The sequence below is a fragment of the Chionomys nivalis genome, chromosome 18 (assembly GCF_950005125.1).
Source record: "Chionomys nivalis chromosome 18, mChiNiv1.1, whole genome shotgun sequence".
NCBI classification, from domain to species: Eukaryota; Metazoa; Chordata; class Mammalia; order Rodentia; family Cricetidae; genus Chionomys; species Chionomys nivalis.
In genome coordinates this window covers 6,694,483-6,717,848 of record NC_080103.1, presented here as the reverse complement: position 1 = coordinate 6,717,848, position 23,366 = coordinate 6,694,483, and the positions used below count along the sequence as shown (strand labels likewise).

The 23,366-nt window shown below is 39.9% G+C and overlaps 1 protein-coding gene across 1 annotated transcript; it reads right to left on the bottom strand.

Annotated features, from left to right (window-relative positions):
• Positions 1-7,310: 7,310 nt before the first annotated feature.
• On the bottom strand, positions 7,311-7,556 carry LOC130889298 (small proline-rich protein 2I-like). The gene has a single exon (XM_057792914.1). The coding sequence runs from the start codon at positions 7,554-7,556 to the stop codon at positions 7,311-7,313; it is 246 nt and encodes an 81-aa protein (XP_057648897.1).
• Between the last annotated feature and the right edge of the window lie 15,810 nt (positions 7,557-23,366).

Below are 23,366 nucleotides of genomic sequence, written 5' to 3'. Positions count from 1 at the left end.
TTATCATAGCATGGATGACATTTTGCTATCTGATTCAAACACAGATACTTTAGAAAAAAATGTTTGAAGAAGTAAAGAAAATTTTGCCAAAATGGGGATTACAAATTGCTCCTGAAAAAAATTGGAGAGGAGATTCTGTCAATTACCTAGGTTATAAAATAGGTTTACGGAAAATTAGAATACAAAAGGTACAAATTAGGAAAGACCAATTGCAGACTCTGAATGACTTTCAAAGATTGTTAGGAGACATTTCTTCTAGTCTACAACCAGCTGTTGGGATAACACCTGACCTAAGAGTTCATTGAAACAAAACCTTAGATGGTGACAGGCTTAAATAGTCCCAGAGAATTAACAGCTGAAACAGAAAAGGAATTGATTGTTGTTGAAGAAAAATTACAGGAGGTACATATGGATAAGGTGAATTCAAATCTTAATTATATTCTAGTCATATTACCTTTCAGAATTTCCCCCACAAGAATTTTAATGCAAAGGGAAGACATTATCTTAGAATGGATATTTTTACCACATAAACCAAGTAAAAAATTAAAAACATATGTGGAAAAAGTCTCTGAATTAATTATAGAAGGAAAATTGAGACTATGTCAACTAGCAGGTATAGACCGAGCAGAGATTATAGTGCCTTTTACTTCTGTGAAATTAAAAAAAAAATGGGAAGACAATGAACCCTGGCTAAGAGCTTATGCTAATTTTTAGAATAGATTAACAGCAATTATCCCAAAGGTGATAGAATTAACTTTATGGGGACCATGGGAGAGGGTTAAAGGGGAGGGGAGAGGTAGGGAGGGTAGCAGAGAAAACTGTAGAGTTCAATAAAAATCAAAAAAATAATAAAGAGAACTACTTGGATCCTTCCCTGCAGTGTATAGGATACAACAATAGCTGGAGCCCATACATTCTATACTGATGCAAATAAAATAGGAAAGGCAGGTTGCAAATCAGAAGAATTAAGTAAGGTGGAACAAAGACCTTATAATTCTGTCCTGAAGGCATTTTAAAGAACCTCTTAATATAGATACTGACTCACAATATGCAGAAAGAGTTGTTTTGCATATTGAAACCACTGAATTTATACCAGATGATATAGAATTTACTTCATTATTCATACAGGTTCAAGATATAATTAGGAATAGGCTTTGTCCCATATACATAACACACATCTGATCCCTTATGGGTCTGCCAGGTCCTCTAGCACAAGGTAATACAGAAATTGATCAATTACCGATTGGAAGTGTGTTGAAGGCCTCAGAAATTTATAAGAAACATCATGTCAATAGCAAAGGTTTAAAGAAAGAGTTTTCTAAAACATAGCAACAAGCCAAGGAGATCATAAAGAGATGTCCTACTTGTTATTTCTGTAGGGACTAACTGCAGGGACTAACCCAAAGGGTACTCAAAAGAATGAAATCTGGCAGATAGATGTGTTTCACTTTACAGAATTTGGAAAATTAAAATATGTACACCACACCATTGACACTTATTTAGGTTTTCAGTGGGCAACTGCTTTAAACTCAGAAAAGGCTGATTTAGTAATTACATGTTTATTAGAATTTATGACCATCGTGGGTATACCTGCACAAATAAAAAAAGATAATGGTCCAGCACATGTTTCTAAGAAAATGAAACAGTTTTTTACTTATTATAATATAAAGCATATTACAGGTATACCACACAATCCTACAGATCAGGCAGTTGTAGAAAGATCAAATCACACTATAAAAGATGGAAAATACCCCCAGAAATCAGTTACATAATGCTTTATTAACCTTGAATTTTCTTAACCCTTTTGAGAAAAAGACAACAGCATCAGAGAGATAATGGATAATGGAAAAGTCTTCTGAATTGAATCAGCTGGTGTATTTCAAGAATGTGTTGACCTCACAATGGAAGCCAGGAGATGTGCTACATTGGGGAAGGGGTTTTGCTCTTGTTTCCACAGGAGAAAAAAAAACTATGGATACCATCAAAATTAATAAAGATTTGCTTTGGAAAAGAGAAATCCCTTGAGAGAGAGAAATGGCAGCTCATCCACAATGGTGACAAACATACAGGTGGTAAGGAAAGCATATGGGGTTGGGGCAGAGTCCTGCTCTTGTCTTTACAGGAAAGTACACATCTTCAAAAAGTCAAGATATCACGTACTGGCTTTGGGAAAGCCTAGCCTGTTTGGATGCTCACCTTCCTAGACCTGGATGGAGGGGGGAGGACCTTGGACTACCCATAGGGCAGGGAACTCTGACTGCTCTTCGGACTGGAGAAGGAGGGAGAGGGGAGTGGGGCATGGGGAGTAGGGGGAGGGGAGGGAAAAGGGAGGCGGGGAGGAGGCAGAAATTTTTAATAAAAAAAAGAAAAAAAAGTCAAGATATCCTGGATGTTTGGATGCTGACAGAAGGAAAAATAACTATCCAATAAGGATAATCAAGAAAAATAAATATGACTTATAAGGACAGGTGATAAAAAAACATATACATTTGATATATAGATAGATAGATAGATAGATAGATAGATAGATAGATAGATATAGATATACATTTGAGATATATATATATATTTTTATATATATATATATATATATATATATATATATAGAGAGAGAGAGAGAGAGAGAGAGAGAGAGAGAGAGAGAGAGCTGGTTTTGGGGTTAGACAATGGCTCTGTTCTTCTTTAAATCCAAGCATGTTGTTAAAGAACAAATTCAGAGTTTCTGTCTTGTGTCAAGGTCCATCTAGTATGGGACAGAAAGAAGAAAGAATTTAGAAAAAAAATTTACTTTTCTTCATACCTATTTTTGTCTCTATTGTACCTTTCATTGAATATATATGTATGTATATGTCTATATAAATAACGTTAAGGTTTTTTACAATCAACAGTGAATTTTCCTACAGTAATCTTTGAAGTATCCAGGAAGAAGATGGGGGCCCACAACAACAACTCCACCTGGTTGATATGACGTCATGATACTGAAAGCACTACTATGAGACCTGTTTTGGGTGCCAACTGCTCAAGATGGTTCTAACTTGGATAGCTGAAATGGTGCACTTATTTACAAAGTTCTGACCAGAACTCCAAATAGGAACCTCAGAAAAACTCCACCAAATACTCAGAGACTATTTGCAATTATACCAGACAGAAATCTTGGAAATTAACCATTATTTTACTTTCACAGGATCCCATAGAAAGAACATTGCTCCCATGACAGCTGGAAGTAATTCTAGAAGACGATGTCCCCTCTCCCAACAAAGTTTGTCCTCAGGGTTAAGGACATCATTTAGGGGTTTATTATAATTGGTATAGGGTCAGGGGTTGGGGGGAATATGGTGTAGGCTCAGGGATCTCTATTTTAAAAAAGAGGAAATTGGATGGGATAATAGATTAGTGTGCGCTTACTCACACTAATAATAATAGTGAGTAATAGAGTCGATACTTGTGAGCTACTATTTATAAATAATTTATATTGGTATAGATTCTTGTATATTGATACAAGCTTAAATTATATTGAATATGTTACTATTTTTGTCCACAATATTTGTATACCTAGGCAGTTATTTTGTCATACTGTATGCAGGAATGCTTCTACCTCTGCTTAAGGCATTTTGTATACTGATACAATTTTAAGATATATTTATCATATTGCAACATATATTTCTACCTCTGATCAAGATTCTTATACATTGTTTACATTTTGAGGTCATTGTTCTCATTTGTTGCACAGTTGTTTACTTATAATATTCTAATATGAAATCTTAGTCTTTAAGTTTTATAGGTATTAAGAATTATAGATCAGTAGTCATCTATGCTTGTCATACTTTTAGTTAGACTAATCAGGTTCTTGAAATACATAGAGATTATTCTACATAGATAAGGTAGTCTTCAACCACTTCAAAGAGCTGTAGAATATGACATTTAAATAACCTAGGGTTCTGTTGACATGAGACATGATTGCTCCTGGCAGCACTGATCTATTTCCAACAGAATGTTGAGCACTGAAGACACTCCACTTGGAGCTTGTTTTTCTTTTTGGCGAAACTGGCCTTCAGGCAAAGAACTGCCCATGCATTGACCACTGACAAAGTGTATGATGTCCGGACAGGACAAGTGGGATACAAGAAAAAAGACTGTCAAATCTTGCCAACACAGGGAGATGATTTTGAAAATTTTTCCTGCCTCTGAAAATGGTCTGTCAGTTACTCTAGGCCTTAGCCAAAGTTGGTTGCTCCAGCATTTCAAATGAGACTTTGGGTGATTGCCCAGGTAGCCAGTTGGCTCTATCATTTGTTGCACATTTTGGAAGTTGCTTAGTTGCACTTCCTGCTTACTCAAGTAATATTATTTCCCTTCTTGGGTCTTCAATGGGTTTGAAGACTAGATAGTTGTAGTTATTTTCTTCTCATGACTTAGCCAAGTTATTTATTATGCAAGACTTAAGCTCATTAGGATAGGATAATTATTAAAACATTTATTACATGTTTCTTGCTTGATATTGTTTATGCTGGTTGTAAATCTAATTTTTATACCTGATATTTGTCCTTATTGTATATAACTTTTTATTAGGCTTAGAATTTTCTTATTTAAACAAAAGGGGGAGTTACCTGCCCACTTGGGTGTGGCCTCTTACACTATATATGCTGATGTAAAGCATGCATCTGGCCTCTTTCTAGGCTGCTGGATTCAGCTGCTGTCCCCATTCGAGCAGAGGATTGTGATCTGTGAGTCTACTCCTAAGTAAATAACCTTTTGTTATACTCAATTCTGAGCTACTGTTGGATTTCTTTTTTAGCATCCTTCTTCACTTGTTTGCTGTCCAATGCAGGGTGGTCAGCTTTGAAATCATAAACATAATAAGAAAAATGGAGTTAACAGGTTGTATTTATATGTAATCGTGTGCCCATCACACATATACACTCATACACAAACACACACTAACATACACATATACACACAGTTAAACATGCACACAAACATACACACACAAGGATAATGAAAAAGAAGTTATTAATTTAAGAGTGAGGCAGACATGGAAGGCATTCTAGGGAGAACAACTGGAGAAGGCTGAAACTAATTGGCCAGACAATGTTCAAATGAATACGGTTTGTGTGTTGTTATTTCAGGGCATAAGCTAGCCAGGCAGCCGGGAGCTGGGCAACAGGAATGCAGGCTGCTCTCCTTACTACATACTTGTGTTCTGTGGCCTGCACAGAGAGAGGTCTGCACTCTAAATCTCTGCAAGAAAAGCCATGCGCCAGTGCAGGACACCATGTCTGCAAGGGAGCCTGGTGTTGCTTCACTTGAGCCCCTTGCTCCTCCCTGTCCATCTGACACAGCAATGGGGAGAATCCATTCAGTCATATTCCTGTGGGACAGATTAGAGATGAGGACTTGGATGGAAGAGTTTCAGTTCCCTTTTCAGAACAGCCGTTGCCCATAGCTGTGCTGGATTCTCTGGAATGAGCTCCAGTAAGATGCTCTGCAGACTGCACAGCTCAAAGAGCCAGGATTCATTTCTCCCAGCTCGAAAGGACACACATGTGAGAGCATGCTTTAGATGCTCTCCTCTGCAGTGTGGCCCAGACATGGCCATCTTTTCTTTGTCCCTCCCTTGAGTGTCCCATGTCTCTCTGTGTCTTACCTTTCTCAGGAGGACAGCTGTCCAGAAGGATGAGGACCTGCCCATGCGACATCAGATTACATTAGTCTGCTCTCTGAAGACAGCACCTCCAAGTACAGGTGCTTTCTAAAGTTCTTGGGGATAGAACCTTAACACTCAAATATCTGAGAAAAGCATGTCGTCCCACAAGAAATGTCCTTCATTTTAGGTACAGTCTCCAACACAAGCTATAGAAAACCTGGAAACTGTGATTTGATGATACTTTAGCAAGATACAGCAACTTTCCATGCTATGCCAAGCTACTCCTCCATGGTAGAAAACCACATGTGATGTGTAAATTACAACTCAACTTAAATAGCCAATGCCTATATTCACGGGCATTAGTACTGAGAAAAGGATCGTTTTACTAATTATAACCACATACATAATTATTTAACTTCAAATCTTTGTAAAACTGTGTTTTTTGCCTAAAGCTCTGCCTGGTTCATGCCAGTGCCAGAAGCTCAAATTCCTTTGTAATGAAACATCAACCATTCATTGACCTCAGACCTTTGACCAATGGGTGTTTCCTTGAGCGACCACACCAAGTCCTAGTCCACCTCACTCCCCATGGATTCAGCTGCCTTTAACCATTCTGCTCTGTGAAGCCTGACCTCCAGACGGGAAAAACGAGGAAAGTCGTGGACATGGAATGCAGTGAGATCTCAGGTAGGAGGAATAACTGGGGAGGAGACAATTTGGCCTCTCGACTCCCTCTTCTCTCCCTTTCTTCTACTCAGCCTCTTTTCAAGGGTTGCTATCATTTCATGCAGGAGACTTCATAAGTTCCACAAAGCCATTTTTCTTCAGGATTTCATAGGAAATGGGGTGAATAACCAATTAAGGAGGGCAGGGGGGAAAGAATATTGTAGTTTTAAAATCACATTGCAGTTACAAGAAAGCCACACAGTGGCTATGTTGACAGTTATGTAGAACTGCTTCTGCTCGTCCACAAACAACCACTGGGTCTGTATCACGCATTGAGGTCTGACACTGACTACACAATAAGTGATGGTTTGTTGTGTGCTAAAGATACAAGTTAGTAATAGAAGATAATTAAATAGATGAAAGATAGAAGACAGAGGTTTCCATCTTGTACAAAAGAAGATAGCATTTTAAGAGATTAAGTAATTCTGTCCTCAAAACAATTAAATTTTAATATAGCCAAGACCATAAATTTGAAATAATATTGAGTTAATCATTAATATGACTTTACTCAGACAACATGGAATTAAATTTTAAAATTCCTCCAACAAAGGATGTATATAACTCAAAATAGTAATACAATATTTAAAAAGCATTTTTTTGCAAGGAAGAAGTATTTATTTAGACCATCAGCAAATGGGTGCTTTATTCAGGAAGTGAAACAGGGGGCACAGGGTAGGTAGAGAGCTGTTGCTCCTCCCTCCCAGCATCTATGACACTGAAACGTTGAGGAAGGGCATTCTCAGCAGCCCCTTGGGAAGAGCAGGGAAACAGCCTCAGAGTAACGCCTTTTCTATCAGGGGTCATCAGAGGCACATGGAGGGTGAGGAGTGGGGAAGATTCTTCTGCATCCATGACAGGCTTTGAAGGAAGAGGGGGTTCTCGTGAAGTAGAAGAAACAGATTTTCTTCATTTGCCCTGTTCCTGGTGACTCCTGAAGCCCTCACTTGTTCTTGGGTGGGCACTTCGGCTGGCAGGGTGTAGGAGGTTGCACAGGAGGGCATTTCTGCTGCCATGACTGAGGGGGGCATGGCTCTGGGGACTGTGGAGGAGGACAAGGCTCAGGGCACTTTGGAGGAGGACATGGCTCAGGGCACTTTGGAGGAGGACAAGGCTCGGGGCACTTTGGAGGTGGGCACACAGGAGGAGGCTGGCATGGCTGCTTGCACTGCTGCTGTTGGTAAGACATCGTGCTGAAGGCTCAGGATCTGAAAGACATTACATAGCGGTCTCACAAGAGGTCCCCACAGAGAATGAAACTAGGCTTATGGGCTGCAGAGCCTTTGCTTCTCTTCCTGTGAACCTGTGTGAGAATCTCCCCCTTCATTTTAGGACATCCTGGGGCTCCGTTTTCTACTTTAGCCTTTTTTTTTTTTCAGTAGCTTTAGCCAACCTTTTCTTTATCTCATATCATTTTTTCCAAGAATATATTTCTGCTCCACAGCACTGGCAATAATATTTATGTGAAGAGAATATTCTCATCACCTTGGCATTGTTGTAAACAGTACCCATCTCATGCTAGCATATTCCAAGCAGAACGACTTGGCAGCACAAACAGCTGTTGAAAGAATAGGTAGGTCTTTCTACTGCTTGTGACACAAGCCTTTGAAAGGGATTCCATCAAGGTGTGAATACAAGAAAAATACATGTTTTGTTTTGTTTTGTTCTCATTTCAAACCAAAACTTTGATTATCTTGCTTTTTCATGTAGATATCAAATTATAACTCAAACAAACACAAAGCAAGCTAGCACGTGACATGCTTGTCCTCCGTTCCTAAAGTGTCATCTGCTGTCGCATTTAACCCATGATCAGTTTGGACCACCAAGCCTACTGTGTTTAGATTAAACTCATCACATGAGAATACCCCAATTGAAGACCCATTCAAGAACTCAAGAAATCAGACTCACCAGGTTCTCCGGATTAGAACAGTGCTTGAGTCCCAAGGATACTGCACCCAAAAACTGAGAGTCTCTTTATAGGACTGCCTGCCTCACCCAGTACCAAATGGGTCTGCCTATCATTTCCTAACAGAAATGCAAATCCATCCGTAACTGGATGGATGGGACTCTGCAAAGTAGGAAACATCCCATCCTTGGTTAATGAGTCTCCTGTGACTCAGAGACCTTCCTTTCCTCTTGGTTCCAGTCATTGGGCAGCTGGAAAAGTTGGGGAATTCTCCAGCAGCTTGTTAGAGCTTTCTTGACTGAAGACCACACCCCTTTGTGTGCCACAATCATCCTTTATCTTACACGCATGTTTTTATATTATTTGTCCTTCTTTAGCTCATTGCTATATTGCAGTGCATAAATTCATTTCCATTTTGGGGTTGGGGGGTAATTTTGTTTGTTGTTTGTTTGTTTGTTTGTTTGTTTTAAATTTCCTCAAACATTTACAAGTTTGTTAGAAGGAAGAAGAGAAGCAAAAGAAAGTTTATTCTGGCCCGAGCTCCCCTTTAACAAGCCCTTTGGTCAGGGTCTTCTAGTTGCCCTAAGTTTACATTCTTTTTTCTAGAAACAGAGAAATAATACCTGTCTCTCAGAGTAAGTGCTAACAACATTGGGCCATCAGTGATCCTGTTCAGCATAAAATTTTCCCACTCATCTTTCCTTGCCCCAGAGTATCTCAGATTTGACCTACATTCCCTGCCTGTTGGCAGTAACCATCTTCCCACTGAGGAGGGGGCTACTCTCTGTGGATACTTTCTGGTCACAGAGTAGCATGAAGTCCCCAGTGCTGTTTTTCTCTGCTTCCCACAAGGATGTATGTTACAGCCTTTTAGTTAGTTAGTTAGTTAGTGTTATCTAGTTAGCTAGCTAGTTAGAGTTAGTTAGCTAGCCAGTCAGCCAGTTTGATAGTTAGTGTTAGTTTGTTAGTGTTAGTTAGTTAGTTGTTAGTTAGTTAGTTAGTTAGTTAGTTAGTTAGTTAGTTAGTTAGTTTTTTTTCAAGACAGGATTTCTCTCTGTAAGTTCTAACTGCCCTGGAACTCACTCTTTAGACCAGTGTGGCCTCAAACTCACAGATATCCACCTGTCTCTGACTTCTAATGCTGGAATTAAAGGAGTGAGCCACCATCACCCAACAGCCTTTTTATTTTTTATAAAACATACTCTCAATCATCATATGAAGGCAAAAGGGAGGCATGAACAAATATCCCAACCATTCATTTAAAATTTTTTTAGCAGACCTCACATGTGCAGTCCCCAGTGGTGCTTCCTACGGTGCAGAACAAGAAGGCTCAGGCATCAGATAGAAATAATTGAAAGTAAGTCAGGAAAGGGTGATGAGGGCACTGAAAGTATGGCATCTGAGGCAGAGGGATATGAAGTTAGGTCAGACTCACATGTTGAATTTTACTAACTAACTTTCCAGGTAGATTTACTAGCTTTGAAGACAATATTTCAAAATTCTTTCTGTAAACATGTTTTTTCTGTCTTTCCTGCAAGTTCTTCCCGTACTCTACCTCTCCACCATCTTCTCCTACATATTCCAAACCACACAGAGAGGACAACAGCCCTGCTTTGTGTTAGATCGCGCTAGCACTCACTGGTCACAGAAGACACTGTCAAAGCATTTGCAGACTCTCCCCATTCCTGTCCCTTCACCTCTTCCCACAATCCCTAGGACTAGGTAACTATGTAGTCAACATTCACAGTGACATTGCCAGAGTCACTTTGATCAAATGGTTAGAAACTTCAAAAGTCCCCTCAGAGTTAGAATCTGGGGTGTGAGGAGAGCATGAAAATCAAAGGGGTCTATGAACTGTGAGACAGGAAGGGGTCTAAGAGTAAGAGCAATAAAGAAGTGAATAGGATCAAATGTAGCATATTCATAAGTAGATCGGTCATAAGAAAACCCATCACTTTGTACACTTAATATTTACTAATAGAGCTTATTGAAAAGCTGTGTCATAATACTGCTGGCAAGAGAGTGAGAGTAGCTGTCATTTCTTTGCAAACTGGGGTGGTTAAGTTGAACGAGTTCCTTGCAGATCAGCTATAGCAGGGGTTCTCAACCTATGGGTCGTGAGTCCTTGGGGGTTAGAATGACCCTTTCACAGGGATCACCTAAGACCATCTGAAAACACAGATGATTTGTGACAGTAGCAAAATTACAGTTATGAAGTAGCAATGAAAATAACTTTGTGGCTGGGGTTCACCACAACATGAGGAACTGTATTAAAGAGTCACAGCATTAGGAAGGCTGAGAACCGCTGAGCTATAGACAGAACTGTCCCAGACGAAGAGTGCAGACTTTCTCCAGATTTGAACCTCCAAGGGCTGAGGCAGAAAACACAGCATACTTCTCGCTCATGCTTCTCTCTACCATTGTGGACAAAATGTCTAATAAACCGTGTTTTATTACTGCTAAGGCTAAGAGGTTCCACACTCAAGCCCAGCACTTCTGCTTCCTCACTGCTGAAGGGATTTCATGAATCCCTGCTGCAACATGAGAAAGAGCAGAGAAGAGCAAAAGATTTCAATTTTTCTAATACATGACAGTTTCCCCAAATTTTACTACTATATATCAATATACCTTTTAACAAAATGGCTCCTGCAACTCAAGATTATACAATAAATTATGAAATAAATGTAAAAAATGGAAATTGTAGCAAAATATTCCTGATATCTCCAGAGAAATGGTGGCTGCAGCTACCGCTGGATTTCTACCTTCTGCTCATTCCCCATCATCCTTTCATAATCTCGACAAATCAGATAAACTGTATGAGATACATTGCAGAATTATTCCCATATCTATTATTTTTATTGTATTTATTTAGCCAGTTGTGTGGGGAGAGGAATATGCCAAGGTGTGGGTTAGAAAGTCAGAGGACAACTTGTGGGATTCAGTTCTTTATTTCCTCTGGGTGGGTCCCAGGGATCAAACCTAAGTGGTCAGACTTGGAGGCAAGAACCTTGACAAGCAGAGCCATCTTGCAGGCAGTATCGGTCCAACCACACTCTGTGAGAAACCACTGCAATATAGAAACTCTCACAAGAGTATGGCATCAATTCAAGGGAAACCATTTGTGGTAAGCCATCTTTATAGATTCCTACTAAATCAAATTTTTGAAACATTATTTTAAAACATCAAAACTCTAAATCAAACAAGAAAAAGATAAAAGACTACTACTGTACATCAGAAACATTGAGCAGGCACAGTGCTTGAAGCAGGATTTTTATGCATGGTGTTTTCTTTTTTCTTTTTTTTTATAGAAAGCATTAAAGAGAAACTGAATTTCCACCCAACCATGATGCACGCTCTTTATTCATGACACTAAGAGGAAATACATTGTCAGGTAATGGAAACACCTGCCTGAATCAGAGAAGTCACAGTTCAGGGTGTGGTGTGGCTCCTCTACCCGAGGCCTTGAGTAGCTTAGACTTGAGGTGGAGGTGGTCCTGTCTTACAGAGGAGCAGTTTAACCACTTCCAGAAAGAACTGCTGCTGCATTGCATTCCAGGCAGAGCAGTAAGGAAGGCTAGTCAAGACAGGATAAAAGACAAGTTGGTGATTCAAAGCCTTGATCTTGGAAGAAACATTTGTTCTTAATTCGTGGGTTAATTCTCGGTTATCTAATATAATATTCTGCCTCCCACAGAGTGTTCCCAAATGCCTCCTTCCCACTCCTTCAACTTTCAAAGGGAAACATGTACACTGTGACCTCCTTCCACCCTGCCCCATGTCAGTGTCACAAAACCCATTAGTGATCGATCACAAAGGGTATTGAACCAAGAGGACTTAGGCTGGGGAGGAAGCGGTGTGTTTGTGCTTACATTAAGTGATATTTTAAATGCATTAACTCATCTGAAAGTGTGAATGTGCACTTTTGTAAGAAGTATAACATGCCTTCCACTGGCTGCTAGGTAGCAGCAGGGAGCAGACAACAGCATGGGCCACTTGGTACCCAAGAGATAGTAGTTATATGTCTACATGTCCGCTTGCTTTCCTCTGGCTGCAGTAACTGCTACTGTCATCTGATGCTTCCCTGATTCTCCCAGCACAGCTCAGTCTTCAGATGTAATCAGAGAAGAGCTGTGAGGACCAGCCCATCTGTGTCACAGCGTCCACTTGAGATGAGCATCCCCCAGCCTCCCATGTGTATTCCACACCAGAAGGGTCACCTTAACAGCTAAAAAGTACAGGGGAAATTCTACAGAAATAGGGATGCTCTGGTCTCAGCAATCTTCTCTTGGTAAACACGAATCCAGCTCATTCCCCACTGTTGCAATAGCACGATTTATTGCAGACAATTTCACATGGCAAACAGATTTTTTTAAGCTTTACCTATCATAATTTGCATTTGAATTTCAAAACTGTGAAATAATGAATAATGCCAACTGGAAATCCTGAAAGTTTCAGAACTATTGTTTTGAAAGAAATTCCAATGGAAACTAAAAAGTGCATTGTGAAAATGTTCACAAAATGCTCTTAGAAGAGTAATAGTAACAAAATTATTGGGGATTGAGGTCCACCTTCATAATATATCTCAAATTTTTCTAGCAGGATTTAATTCTCAAAAATTCAGAAATTTGTCTGTCATAAAAAGACCTTGTCCTGACACACTCTCCCCATGCCGCTTCCCCTGTGCTTGCCAGACTCTGAGGCCACCCCACTTTCACAGGCACTGGACTGTGAACATATAGAAAGGAACTACTTGAAGTCCTGACTCTCGGACATGTTATAGAGGCATTACCTATATACCCTAGACTCCAAGCATAAAGACAAGATTAAATATGCTCAAAGCCTGGGGAAATGGAAGTTCCATTTTATGTCCTCACCTCTGGTTTTAAAGAATGCATGAGTACAAGTAAACTCATGAGGTCTGACTTTGTTGAGAGTGCTAGGTTTCCTCTATCCCCACTGAGACTCTGACCCCCTCAAGGCAAAGTGCTCACATTTGTCTGTTCTTTAATATGAGTCTTCTCTCCACAGCTCCTCGTGGGCTACACAAACAGGCACAGATGCACCACTCACCAGCTGGTGCGGGAGAATGGTTTGTAATCTGTCAATCACGTTTTAAATAAACGCTGATTGGTCAGGCAGGAAGTATAGGTGGGAAAACCAGACAGGAAGTAGAAATGATGCAATTAGAACAGGAGAATTCTGGGAAGGAGGAAGTTGATTCCTCCCTCTCTTGCCCAGATCACCAAAGCAGCAGGATGTGATCTGCCCCACTGAAAAAAGGTACTGAGCCACATGGCTAACATAGATCAGAAAAATGGGTTAATCAAGATGTAAGAGTTAGCCAGTGAGAGGCTAAAGATAATGGGCCAATCAGCTTATAATTTATGGAGACCTATGTGTGATTTTCTTTGGGACTAAACAATTGTAGGGTACCTGGTGGGACAAAAAAACCAAAAACAAACAGGACCCTCCATGTTACAACCAGCAAATGTCAACTCCAAATGGCAGACCTGACCTTGCTTTTCTTGCATTAATCCATCTGTAAATTCTGGAATAGAGTCTGGCAAATAGTGGACATTGAATAAATATTTATCTGGTCAGATCATAAGTGACTTCTCTTCTTTTCCTCAAACACAACACCCATTATTCCACTTGAACATAACTGATTTGATGAGGTCACCAAAACTCTTCCCTAGAATATACACTTCCAAAGGAAGAAGAAATGTGAGCAAGGTGAAACAAAGCCCCACCCTTAGCCTTTGCCCTTTAGTTGAGTTCTAAGCAAGGCAGAAGCATTGACTCACCCAGGCAACAGGACACCTGATACCATCCCTTGCCAGGAACCAGAGAGATTTTGGTGAGATCAGTATTATTCACAATGTCTTAATAATAAGTCTCTACAAACCATGTCATTATCATTGAGTCTACAACTGGAACATAGCCTCTCAGATACACCAAGGGACTTCCCCTGGGAGAAAGCAATTCCTCATGTCCTTCAGGTATATTCATGACATAATTTCTTAAAGGAAGACTTCACTTCCACAAGCTAATATTAAAATTTGACGTTATTTGCCTAAATCTGAAACACACCCGCAAGAACCTCCCATTTCTGAACATACACCCCCCAACCAAGTGTCTGTTGTCCATGACAATGAAAATATTGATACTCTTGAAGGTGCAGTGATTGGACTTCTCAAAGGAAAATATATTACAGACTGGATCATCAGGATCAACCAATTTCTCTTTGGGCACAGAGTCCACATGTTGGCAACTGTCATCAAGCAAAAAGCCAAATTAGTGTTTTGAAGTCTTTGAGATGAATGTTGCAGGCAGACATTTGCGTTCGGCTGACCTCTATCTAAAATGTTTGGCCTCCGTCAAACATCCCCAGTCCTCCAAACATCACTACATGCTTTTTAGCTCATAAATATGATCCTAGAATTTACCCTGTGTTTAGACTAACATTTTTTTTAATTTTTATATATTTCCTATATTTTATCTGCATCCATGTAAGTGTACCATGTGTGCAGTATCTGAGAAGGCTAAAAGAGAAAGCCAAATCCTCTGGAACTGGAATTATAGGTGGTTATTAGCTCCCCAATGTGGGTACTTAAAACTGAATCCTGGTCCTCTACAAGAGTAGCAAGTGGTGCTCTTAACCACTGAGCCATCTCTCCAGTTCTAAAACAAGCATATAATATACAGTTGCAAAAATCTAAATAACAGAGTTGGTTTTATTCTATTGCACAGTTTGCTAAAAATTCGTCTTCTGGGTGGTGTGATACTTTATAGACAGGAGCAAGGGGAAAATAGAGCAGAAACAGGTGAGTTTCAGCTAGAATTGTAAATTTGAGTTGTTCCCCATGCCTCTGGGAAGTGTGGAATGTTTCAGTCTTGGGTGTTAACTGAGAAAGCGAAAATAAAACAAAGCCAAAAATTTGCAACCTCCACCTACAGAATACTCCATCTCTAACTCAAGAGTTTCTTGGTCTTTTATTATCATTTCCAAAGGAATAAAGTCCTTTAAGCTAAGAGGAAAGTTCATAGCATCAAGTGCCCACTTAAAGAAAATGGAGAAAGCACACATTGGAGACTTAATAGCCCACCTGAAAGCTTTAGAAAAAAAGAAGCAGACTCACCTAGGAGAAGTAGAAGACTGGAAATAATCAAATTGAGGGCTGAAATCAACAAAATAGAAACACAGAAAACAGTCCAAAGAATCAATGAAACAAAAAGCTGGTTCCTGGAGAAAATCAATAAGATTGATAAACCCCTATCCAAACTAATCAAACGGCGGAGAGAGAATATGCAAATTAACAAAATCAGAAACGAAAAGGGAGACATAACCACAGACACAGAGGAAATTCAGAGAATCATTAGATCTTACTACAAAAACCTGTATGCCACAAAATTGGAAAATGTAAAAGAAATGAACACTTTTTTAGATAAGTACCATATACCAAAGTTAAACCAGGACCAGGTGAACAATCTAAATAGACCTGTTAGTCGCGAAGAATTAGAAGTTGTTATAAAAAGCCTCCCCACCAAAAAAAGCCCAGGTCCAGATGGCTTCAATGCAGAATTCTACCAGAACTTCCAAGAAGACCTAATACCTATACTCCTTAATGTATTTCACAATATAGAAACAGAGAAGTCATTGCCCAATTCCTTTTATGAAGCTGCAGTTACTCTGATACCAAAACCACACAAAGACCCAACCAAGAAAGAGAACTACAGGCCAATCTCACTCATGAACATCGATGCAAAAATACTCAATAAAATACTGGCAAACCATATCCAAGAACACATTAGAAAAATTATCCATTATGATCAAGTAGGCTTCATCCCAGAGATGCAGGGCTGGTTCAACATACGAAAATCTATCAATGTAATCCATCATATAAATAAACTGAAAGAAAAAAACCATATGATCATTTCATTAGATGCTGAAAAAGCATTTGACAAAATTCAACACCCCTTTATGATAAAGGTCTTAGAGAGATTAGGAATACAAGGGTCGTACCTAAGTATAATAAAAGCTATTTATAGCAAGCCGTCAGCTAACATCAAATTAAATGGAGAGAAACTCAAAGCTATTCCACTAAAATCAGGAACACGACAAGGTTGCCCACTCTCTCCATACCTCTTTAATACAGTGCTTGAAATTCTAGCGATAGCAATAAGACAACATAAAGGGATCAAAGGGATTCAAATTGGAAAGGAAGAAGTTAAACTTTCATTATTTGCAGATGATATGATAGTGTCCATAAGCGACCCCAAAAACTCCAGCAAAGAACTCCTTCAGCTGATAAACAACTTTAGTACCGTTGCAGGATACAAGATCAATTCCAAAAAATCAGTTGCCCTCCTATACACAAAGAATAAGGAAACAGAGAGGGAAATCAGAGAAGCATCACCCTTCACGATAGCCACAAATAGCATAAAATATCTTGGGGTAACTCTAACCAAGGAAGTGAAGGATCTATTTGACAAGAACTTTAAGTCTATGAAGAAAGAAATTGAGGAGGATACCAGAAAATGGAAGGATCTCCCTTGCTCTTGGATTGGGAGGATCAACATAGTAAAAATGGCAATTCTACCAAGGGCAATTTATAGATTCAATGCAATCCCCATTAAAATCCCATCAAAATTCTTCACAGATCTTGAGAGGACAATAATCAACTTTATATGGAGAAACAAAAAAACCCAGGATAGCCAAAACATTCTTATATAATAAAGGATCGTCTGGAGGCATTACCATCCCTGACCACAAACTCTATTACAGAGTCTCAGTATTGAAAACAGCTTGGTATTGGCATAAAAACAGAGAAGTCGATCAATAGAACCGAGTAGAAGACCCTGATTTTAACCCACAAACATATGAACACCTGATTTTTGATAAAGGAGCTAAAAGTATTCAATGGAAAAAAGAGAGCATCTTCAACAAATGGTGCTGGCAGAACTGGTTGTCAACCTGTAGAAGAATGAAAATAGATCCATATCTATCACCATGCACAAAACTCAAGTCCAAATGGATTAAAGACCTCAATATTAGTCTGAACACACTGAACCTGATAGAAGAAAAAGTGGGAAGTACTCTACAACATATGGGTACAGGAGATCACTTCCTACTTTTATCCCCAGCAGCACAGATATTAAGGACAACATTGAATAAATGGGACCTCCTGAAACTAAGTAGCTTCTGTAAAGCAAAGGACACTGTCACTAAGACAAAAAGGCAACCCACTGACTGGGAGAAGATCTTCACCAACCCTGCAACAGACAAAGGTCTGATCTCCAAAATATATAAAGAACTCAAGAAACTAGACTTTAAAATGCTAATTAACCCAATAAAAAAAATGGGGCACTGAACTGAACAGAGAATTCTCAACAGAAGAAATTCAAATGGCCAAAAGACACTTAAGGTCATGCTCAATCTCCTTAGCGATAAGGGAAATGCAAATTAAAACAACTTTGAGATACCATCTTACACCTGTCAGAATGGCTAAAATCAAAAACACCAATGATAGCCTTTGCTGGAGAGGTTGTGGAGAAAGGGGCACACTCATTCATTGCTGGTGGGAATGCAAACTTGTGCAACCACTATGGACATCAGTGTGGCGATTTCTCAGGAAATTTGGGATCAACCTACCCCAAGATCCAGTAATACCACTATTGGGAATATACCCAAGAGATGCCCCATCAAATGACAAAAGTATCTGTTCAACTATGTTCATAACAGCATTGTTTGTAATAGCCAAAACCTGGAAACAACCTAGATGCCCTTCAATGGAGGAATGGATGAAGAAAGTGTGGAATATATACATATTAGAGTACTACTCAGCGGTAAAAAACAATGACTTCTCGAATTTTGCGTGCAAATGGATGGAAATAGAAAACACTATCCTGAGTGAGGTATCCCAGACCCAAAAAGAGGAACATGGGATGTACTCACTCATAATCGGTTTCTAGCCAAAAATAAAGGACATTGAGCATATAATTTGTGATCCTAGAGAAGCTAAATAAGAAAGTGAACCCAAAGAAAATCGTATAGTCATCCGCCTGGAGAGGGGAAGTAGACAAGATTGCAGGGCAAAAACTGGGAACTTGCGGGGAAGGTGGCATGGGGCAAAGGGGAAATGGGATGAGAAACATGAGAAGGGGAGGATGGGAGGAGCTCGGGAGATTGGGATGGTTGGGATATAGGAAGGGTGGATACGGGAGCAGCGAAGTATATATCCTAACTAAGGGAGCCATCTTAGGGTTGGCAAGAGACTTTACTCTAGAGGGGTTCGCAGGTGTCCAGGGAGATGTCCCCAGCTGGTACCTTGGGCAACTGAGGAGAGGGAACCTGAAATGACCCTATCATATACTGATGAATGTCTTACATATCACCTTAGAACCTTCATCTGGCGATGAATCGAGGTAGAGACAGAGACTCAATTTGGAGCAACGGTCTGAGCTCTTAAGGTCCAAATGAGGAGCAGAAGGAGGGAGAACATGAGCAAGGAAATCAGGACCACGAGGGATGCACCCACCCACTGTGACAGTGGATCTGATTTATTGGGAGCCCACCAAGGCCAGTTCGTCTGGGACTGAATAAGCATCGGTTGAAACTGGACTCTCTGAGCATGGCGGACAATGAAGGCTGATGAGAAGCCAAGGACAAGGGCACTAGGTTTCGATCCTAATACATGAACTGGCTTTATGGGAGCTTAGCCTGTTTAGACGCTCACCTTCCTGGACGTAGATAGAAGACCTTCGTCTTCCCGCAGGGCAGAGAATTTGGACTGCTCTTCAGTATCGTAAGGGAGGGGGAATGGTGTGGGGGGTGGAGAAGAGGAGTGGGATAAGGGGAGGGGAGTGGGGGGAGGGGGCAATATTTGGGAGGAGGGGAGGGAAATGGGAAACGGGGAGCAGGTGGAAATATTAATTAAAAAAGAATTTAAAAAAATGAGAAGAAAAGTAAGTTTCCATTTGCCAGTTTCTGAACAATGGAGATAAAGTTAAGCCCATTTCCTTTTCTTTGCTGCTAGGGAGACTCTTGGTTGCCCAACGTTTGTTAATAGAACTATTTGCTCGATGTACTGATAGCTAGCAGTGGTTTTGCTTGTTTGTTTTTTTGAGATAGTGTCTCACTATGAAGCCTTGGATGATCTGGTCTACCACATCCCTTTCTATGCATATGGCCTCAGACCACAGCAGACATCTCCTAGGATAAGACTCGTTCCCCTTAGAGAACAGCTTCGGAGTGAAAGCAGAATGTAGAGGAGCATCAAGGATGCAGCAGAAGACATGCAGACAGCAATCATCACCCCAGCATCCTCTATAGAAATGCTCAAAGGAAGTTAGTTCTGCTAAGTGGGGATGGTGCAAGCCCAACGTGATCAGGCCAATCTAGCTGTAGCTTATGACTTCACAAAACAGTCCATTTTTAGGGAGTGGAGGAAGCACTAAGCAAATGAAGTTCTTAGTGATTGTGCATTGTTCACCAGGGCACAGCCAAACTGAGGACTCCGAGTCCTCAGAACTGTATGGACCAGGCTGAAGAAGACTGGCAGAGCTCTCTTGGGGAATTCAAGAATGAGTATGAATGGTTGATCAGTATGTGCAAAGATTAGCAAGTGGAGCTTTATCCTCCCTGATATTTATAACCTGAGACTATTCACCTACAGAAATCTATCAAGACTAGCTAATACCACACACACACATACTATGGTATACTCAGTTAGCAAGCTACTGAGGTTCCAGGGTGTGGTTTTAGTGGCAGTAAACCCCACCTGACTTTACTGAACATGTCTATAATGCCTGTTTACTTCTTTCCCTTGCTGCCCCTACTCAGGGTTCTAGGACCCAAACCACTCGGGCTGTAGTGAACTTTTTTATTTTTGCTCTGAATGTAAGAATCCCTACACATTTTCTTGTGACAACCTCGGCCTCCCATAATTTCACCAACAATGAAGAGAAAGATTGTAGGCTTTGACATTTAATTTGCACATGGCTATCAGATATGGGAGCCTGTGCTTAAAAGCGTAGGACTGACTGATTCCCAGGAACTCCCTTGGCATTAAGCATTTATACTCAGTGTGAAGTTCCCTAACTATCCTAGGAATAAAAGTGACCTAAAGACAGGAATGTAGGAGAAAAGAAAGCACCGTCAACATGGTGCTGAGAAAACTGGGCATCCACAGGCAGAAGATTGACATTACATCTGTATCTATCACCTTGCACAAAACCTGTCTCCAATTGGCTAAAAGACCTAGATGATAAAACCTGAAGCTTCTGGAGACTACCCAGGAGTTGCCCAACATGATGCAAATGTGTAGGGAAGGGCTTTCTGAGTTAGACATCATCTGCCCAAAAATCTAGGCTAGCAATTAAGTAGGACTTCATAAAACTAAAAAGCTTCTGCACAGCTGAAGAAACACCAGCCAGATGAAGGGCAAGCCCACAGAACTGGACAGACTGTTTGCCAGCTACACATCTGACAGTGGCTTAATATTCAGATAAAATAAATTTGATTCAGAATCAAAGAGGAATTTGAAAAGAGATTTCTCAAAGGAAGAAGAAAAGGGCTAAAGAAATATCTCAAAAATGTCCATATATCTGTATATCTCCCTTTTTCTGACCACATGAGCCTTTAATTTGCTAAGCAATATGTCTAGGATTAAAGTCGTGGCTTTGATGACTGGATCCACCCCATGCCTTAGCTTTCTGAGAGTCTATCTTCTTGGTGGAGGTACTGGTGGGAGCCATGTTTATTACCACACCTGTATGGAGTTCCAAGTCCTTGCTGCTACCAAGAAGCATACTGTTGGCTATTCATCAACACCATTTAAATGTTTGGTCATGGGGTCTCTTTAAAGAGATGCAAGGTTATTGCAGCTAAAACTAAGTCAGGAAGCTTCTCTTAAATGAGACACAATTGCCTCTAGCAAACAGATCCCCTCCCTCCCCCCAAAAATGCAGCTACCAAGATGTTGTGCTAAATTCTGATTTTTTTGTGTGTGTGTCTAGACTTCCTTTTCAAGCTCTTTCGGGTTTTATGTGGATGTAGATGGCCCATGTTGGTATGCCATTTTGTAGTCAGAGGCTACTTGTTCATTTCCCACAGCCATTCAGTCCCAAAGAACCACACAAAGGCCTACATTAATTATAAACTGATTGTCCTATTAGCTCAAGCTAATGTAACTAACTCTTACATCTTAAATTAACCCATAATTCTTGTCTGTGTTAGCCACATGGCTTGGTACCCTTTATCAGTAAGACATTCTCATCTTGCATCATCTGTCTCTTAGAAATGACTGCAGATTGAGCCTTTCCTCTTCCCAGAATTCTCCTATTCTGGTCACCCCGCCTATACTTCCTGCCTGGCTACTGGCCAATCAGCATTTTATTAAACCAATACAAGTGAAAAATCTTTACAGGGTACAAGACCATTGTCCCACAGCAACCCTTGACTAAACTAATATAATCTCTAAGTACATTCTAAATATTTATCCTTATACCCACAGGTTAAGTGTCATTCTTGGCTTTTATTAAGGAAAGTTCTCTTTGAACAGAGAAAATCACAGAAAACCCAGCAAATCAAAACATAAAGTTTGGAGCACGGTCTCAACTAATCCATTTACAACATAACTCCTGCGCTTCAGGCTCAGAGAGCATTGTGGAAGGGGGGGCAGAGAAATTGTAAGGGCCAGAGTAGCAGGAAGTTTGCTGTGAAATTATGCTTCCTAGAAAAGTCCAAGAAACTACACCCATGAAGTCTCACCACTATAGCGGCCTAACAGTGACCTGAGCAAGGACTATACCAATATTTGACTATACCAATATTTGACTATACCAATATTTTGCTTATATGAAAGGGTTAAATCTCAGGAGGCCTTGGCTCTGGACAAAGAACAACAGACAGCAAAGGAATTCTAAGAGTGGGAGAAATAGCCTTCCTCAGGGAAGAGCAGGCCAGCTGGTTATCCATACAGACAGCTAACATTCTACAGATTGAACAGGGTATATTATGTGTTTAGGATTATATATACATATACATATAGGTCATGAACTTGAAAGATAGCAAAAGGAGTACATGAGAGGAGTTGGAAGGAAGAAAGGGAAAAAGAAAATAAAGTAATAATATTAATTTCAAATATACAGAGAGAAATGAAAAAAGAATAGTCACAAAAGCTTGTGCCATTTGAAAGAAAAGAAATTCTTTTAATTTTTTAATTAAATTTAATTTTTTAAATTTTTTTGCTCAAAGGTTGTCTGAAACAAAGGATGTGGTCATAAATTCATTATCTACTTAGCATTCCCAGCCCAGAAGAGACAGGGTAATGGAAGGAACATATTACAATAAAGGAACAAGACACAGCACACTCTCTGAAGTCAACAATCTTTTGGTTTGGGTTAAATACATTGAAATAAGTCAATATTTGATCCAGTGGCTGATGTAAGCCCCACAGTCTCCTCTGTGGTCTGGGTAACTCTCCTAGGTCTTCTATAATCTTCTCCAGTTTGAAAACCACTCTCTTTGCCAACTCATCTCAGGTCTCAGCCTGAGCTTCAAACAAACATTATTTAAAAACATCATCGAATGGGCAGATACCATATCACATACTCATGAATGTCCCATTCCTTGCTTCCTACAACACAGACCGTTGTAAACTATAGGCTATATTTAAAATTTCAAGATGTCAGTTGTTGTATTTCAATATAACTCTGAGTACTGCAAAACAAGAAACCCACTAAAACTTAACAGTCATCAAGGCTATCACTCTCAATTTAAAGATGAATACATGGGGAGGGTGAGTAGGGGAGCAGGAGGGAAATGGGAGGAGGGAAGGAAGTGAAAATTTTGAATGGTATTTTTTATAAAGCAATAAAAATATAAATATAAATAGACTAAAGTGTGATATACTCTATTATGAAGCCAAGGCTCCCTTTCTTGATAGATAAGTAAGAAGCCAAGGTTCGGCTTTAGCAGGTGCTTCTGTGGCTGATCTTGTTATCATTCAAGACAAAATCTGTAATGTTTGAGTGTCTTAGAGTTATTAAATAAAAGAAAAACCAAATAAATGACAAGTAATTGAAATGTGG

Bases quoted from the DNA above. Each gene is read 5' to 3' on its own strand.
- LOC130889298 (XM_057792914.1), bottom strand. From the start codon at position 7,556: ATGTCTTACCAACAGCAGCAGTGCAAGCAGCCATGCCAGCCTCCTCCT.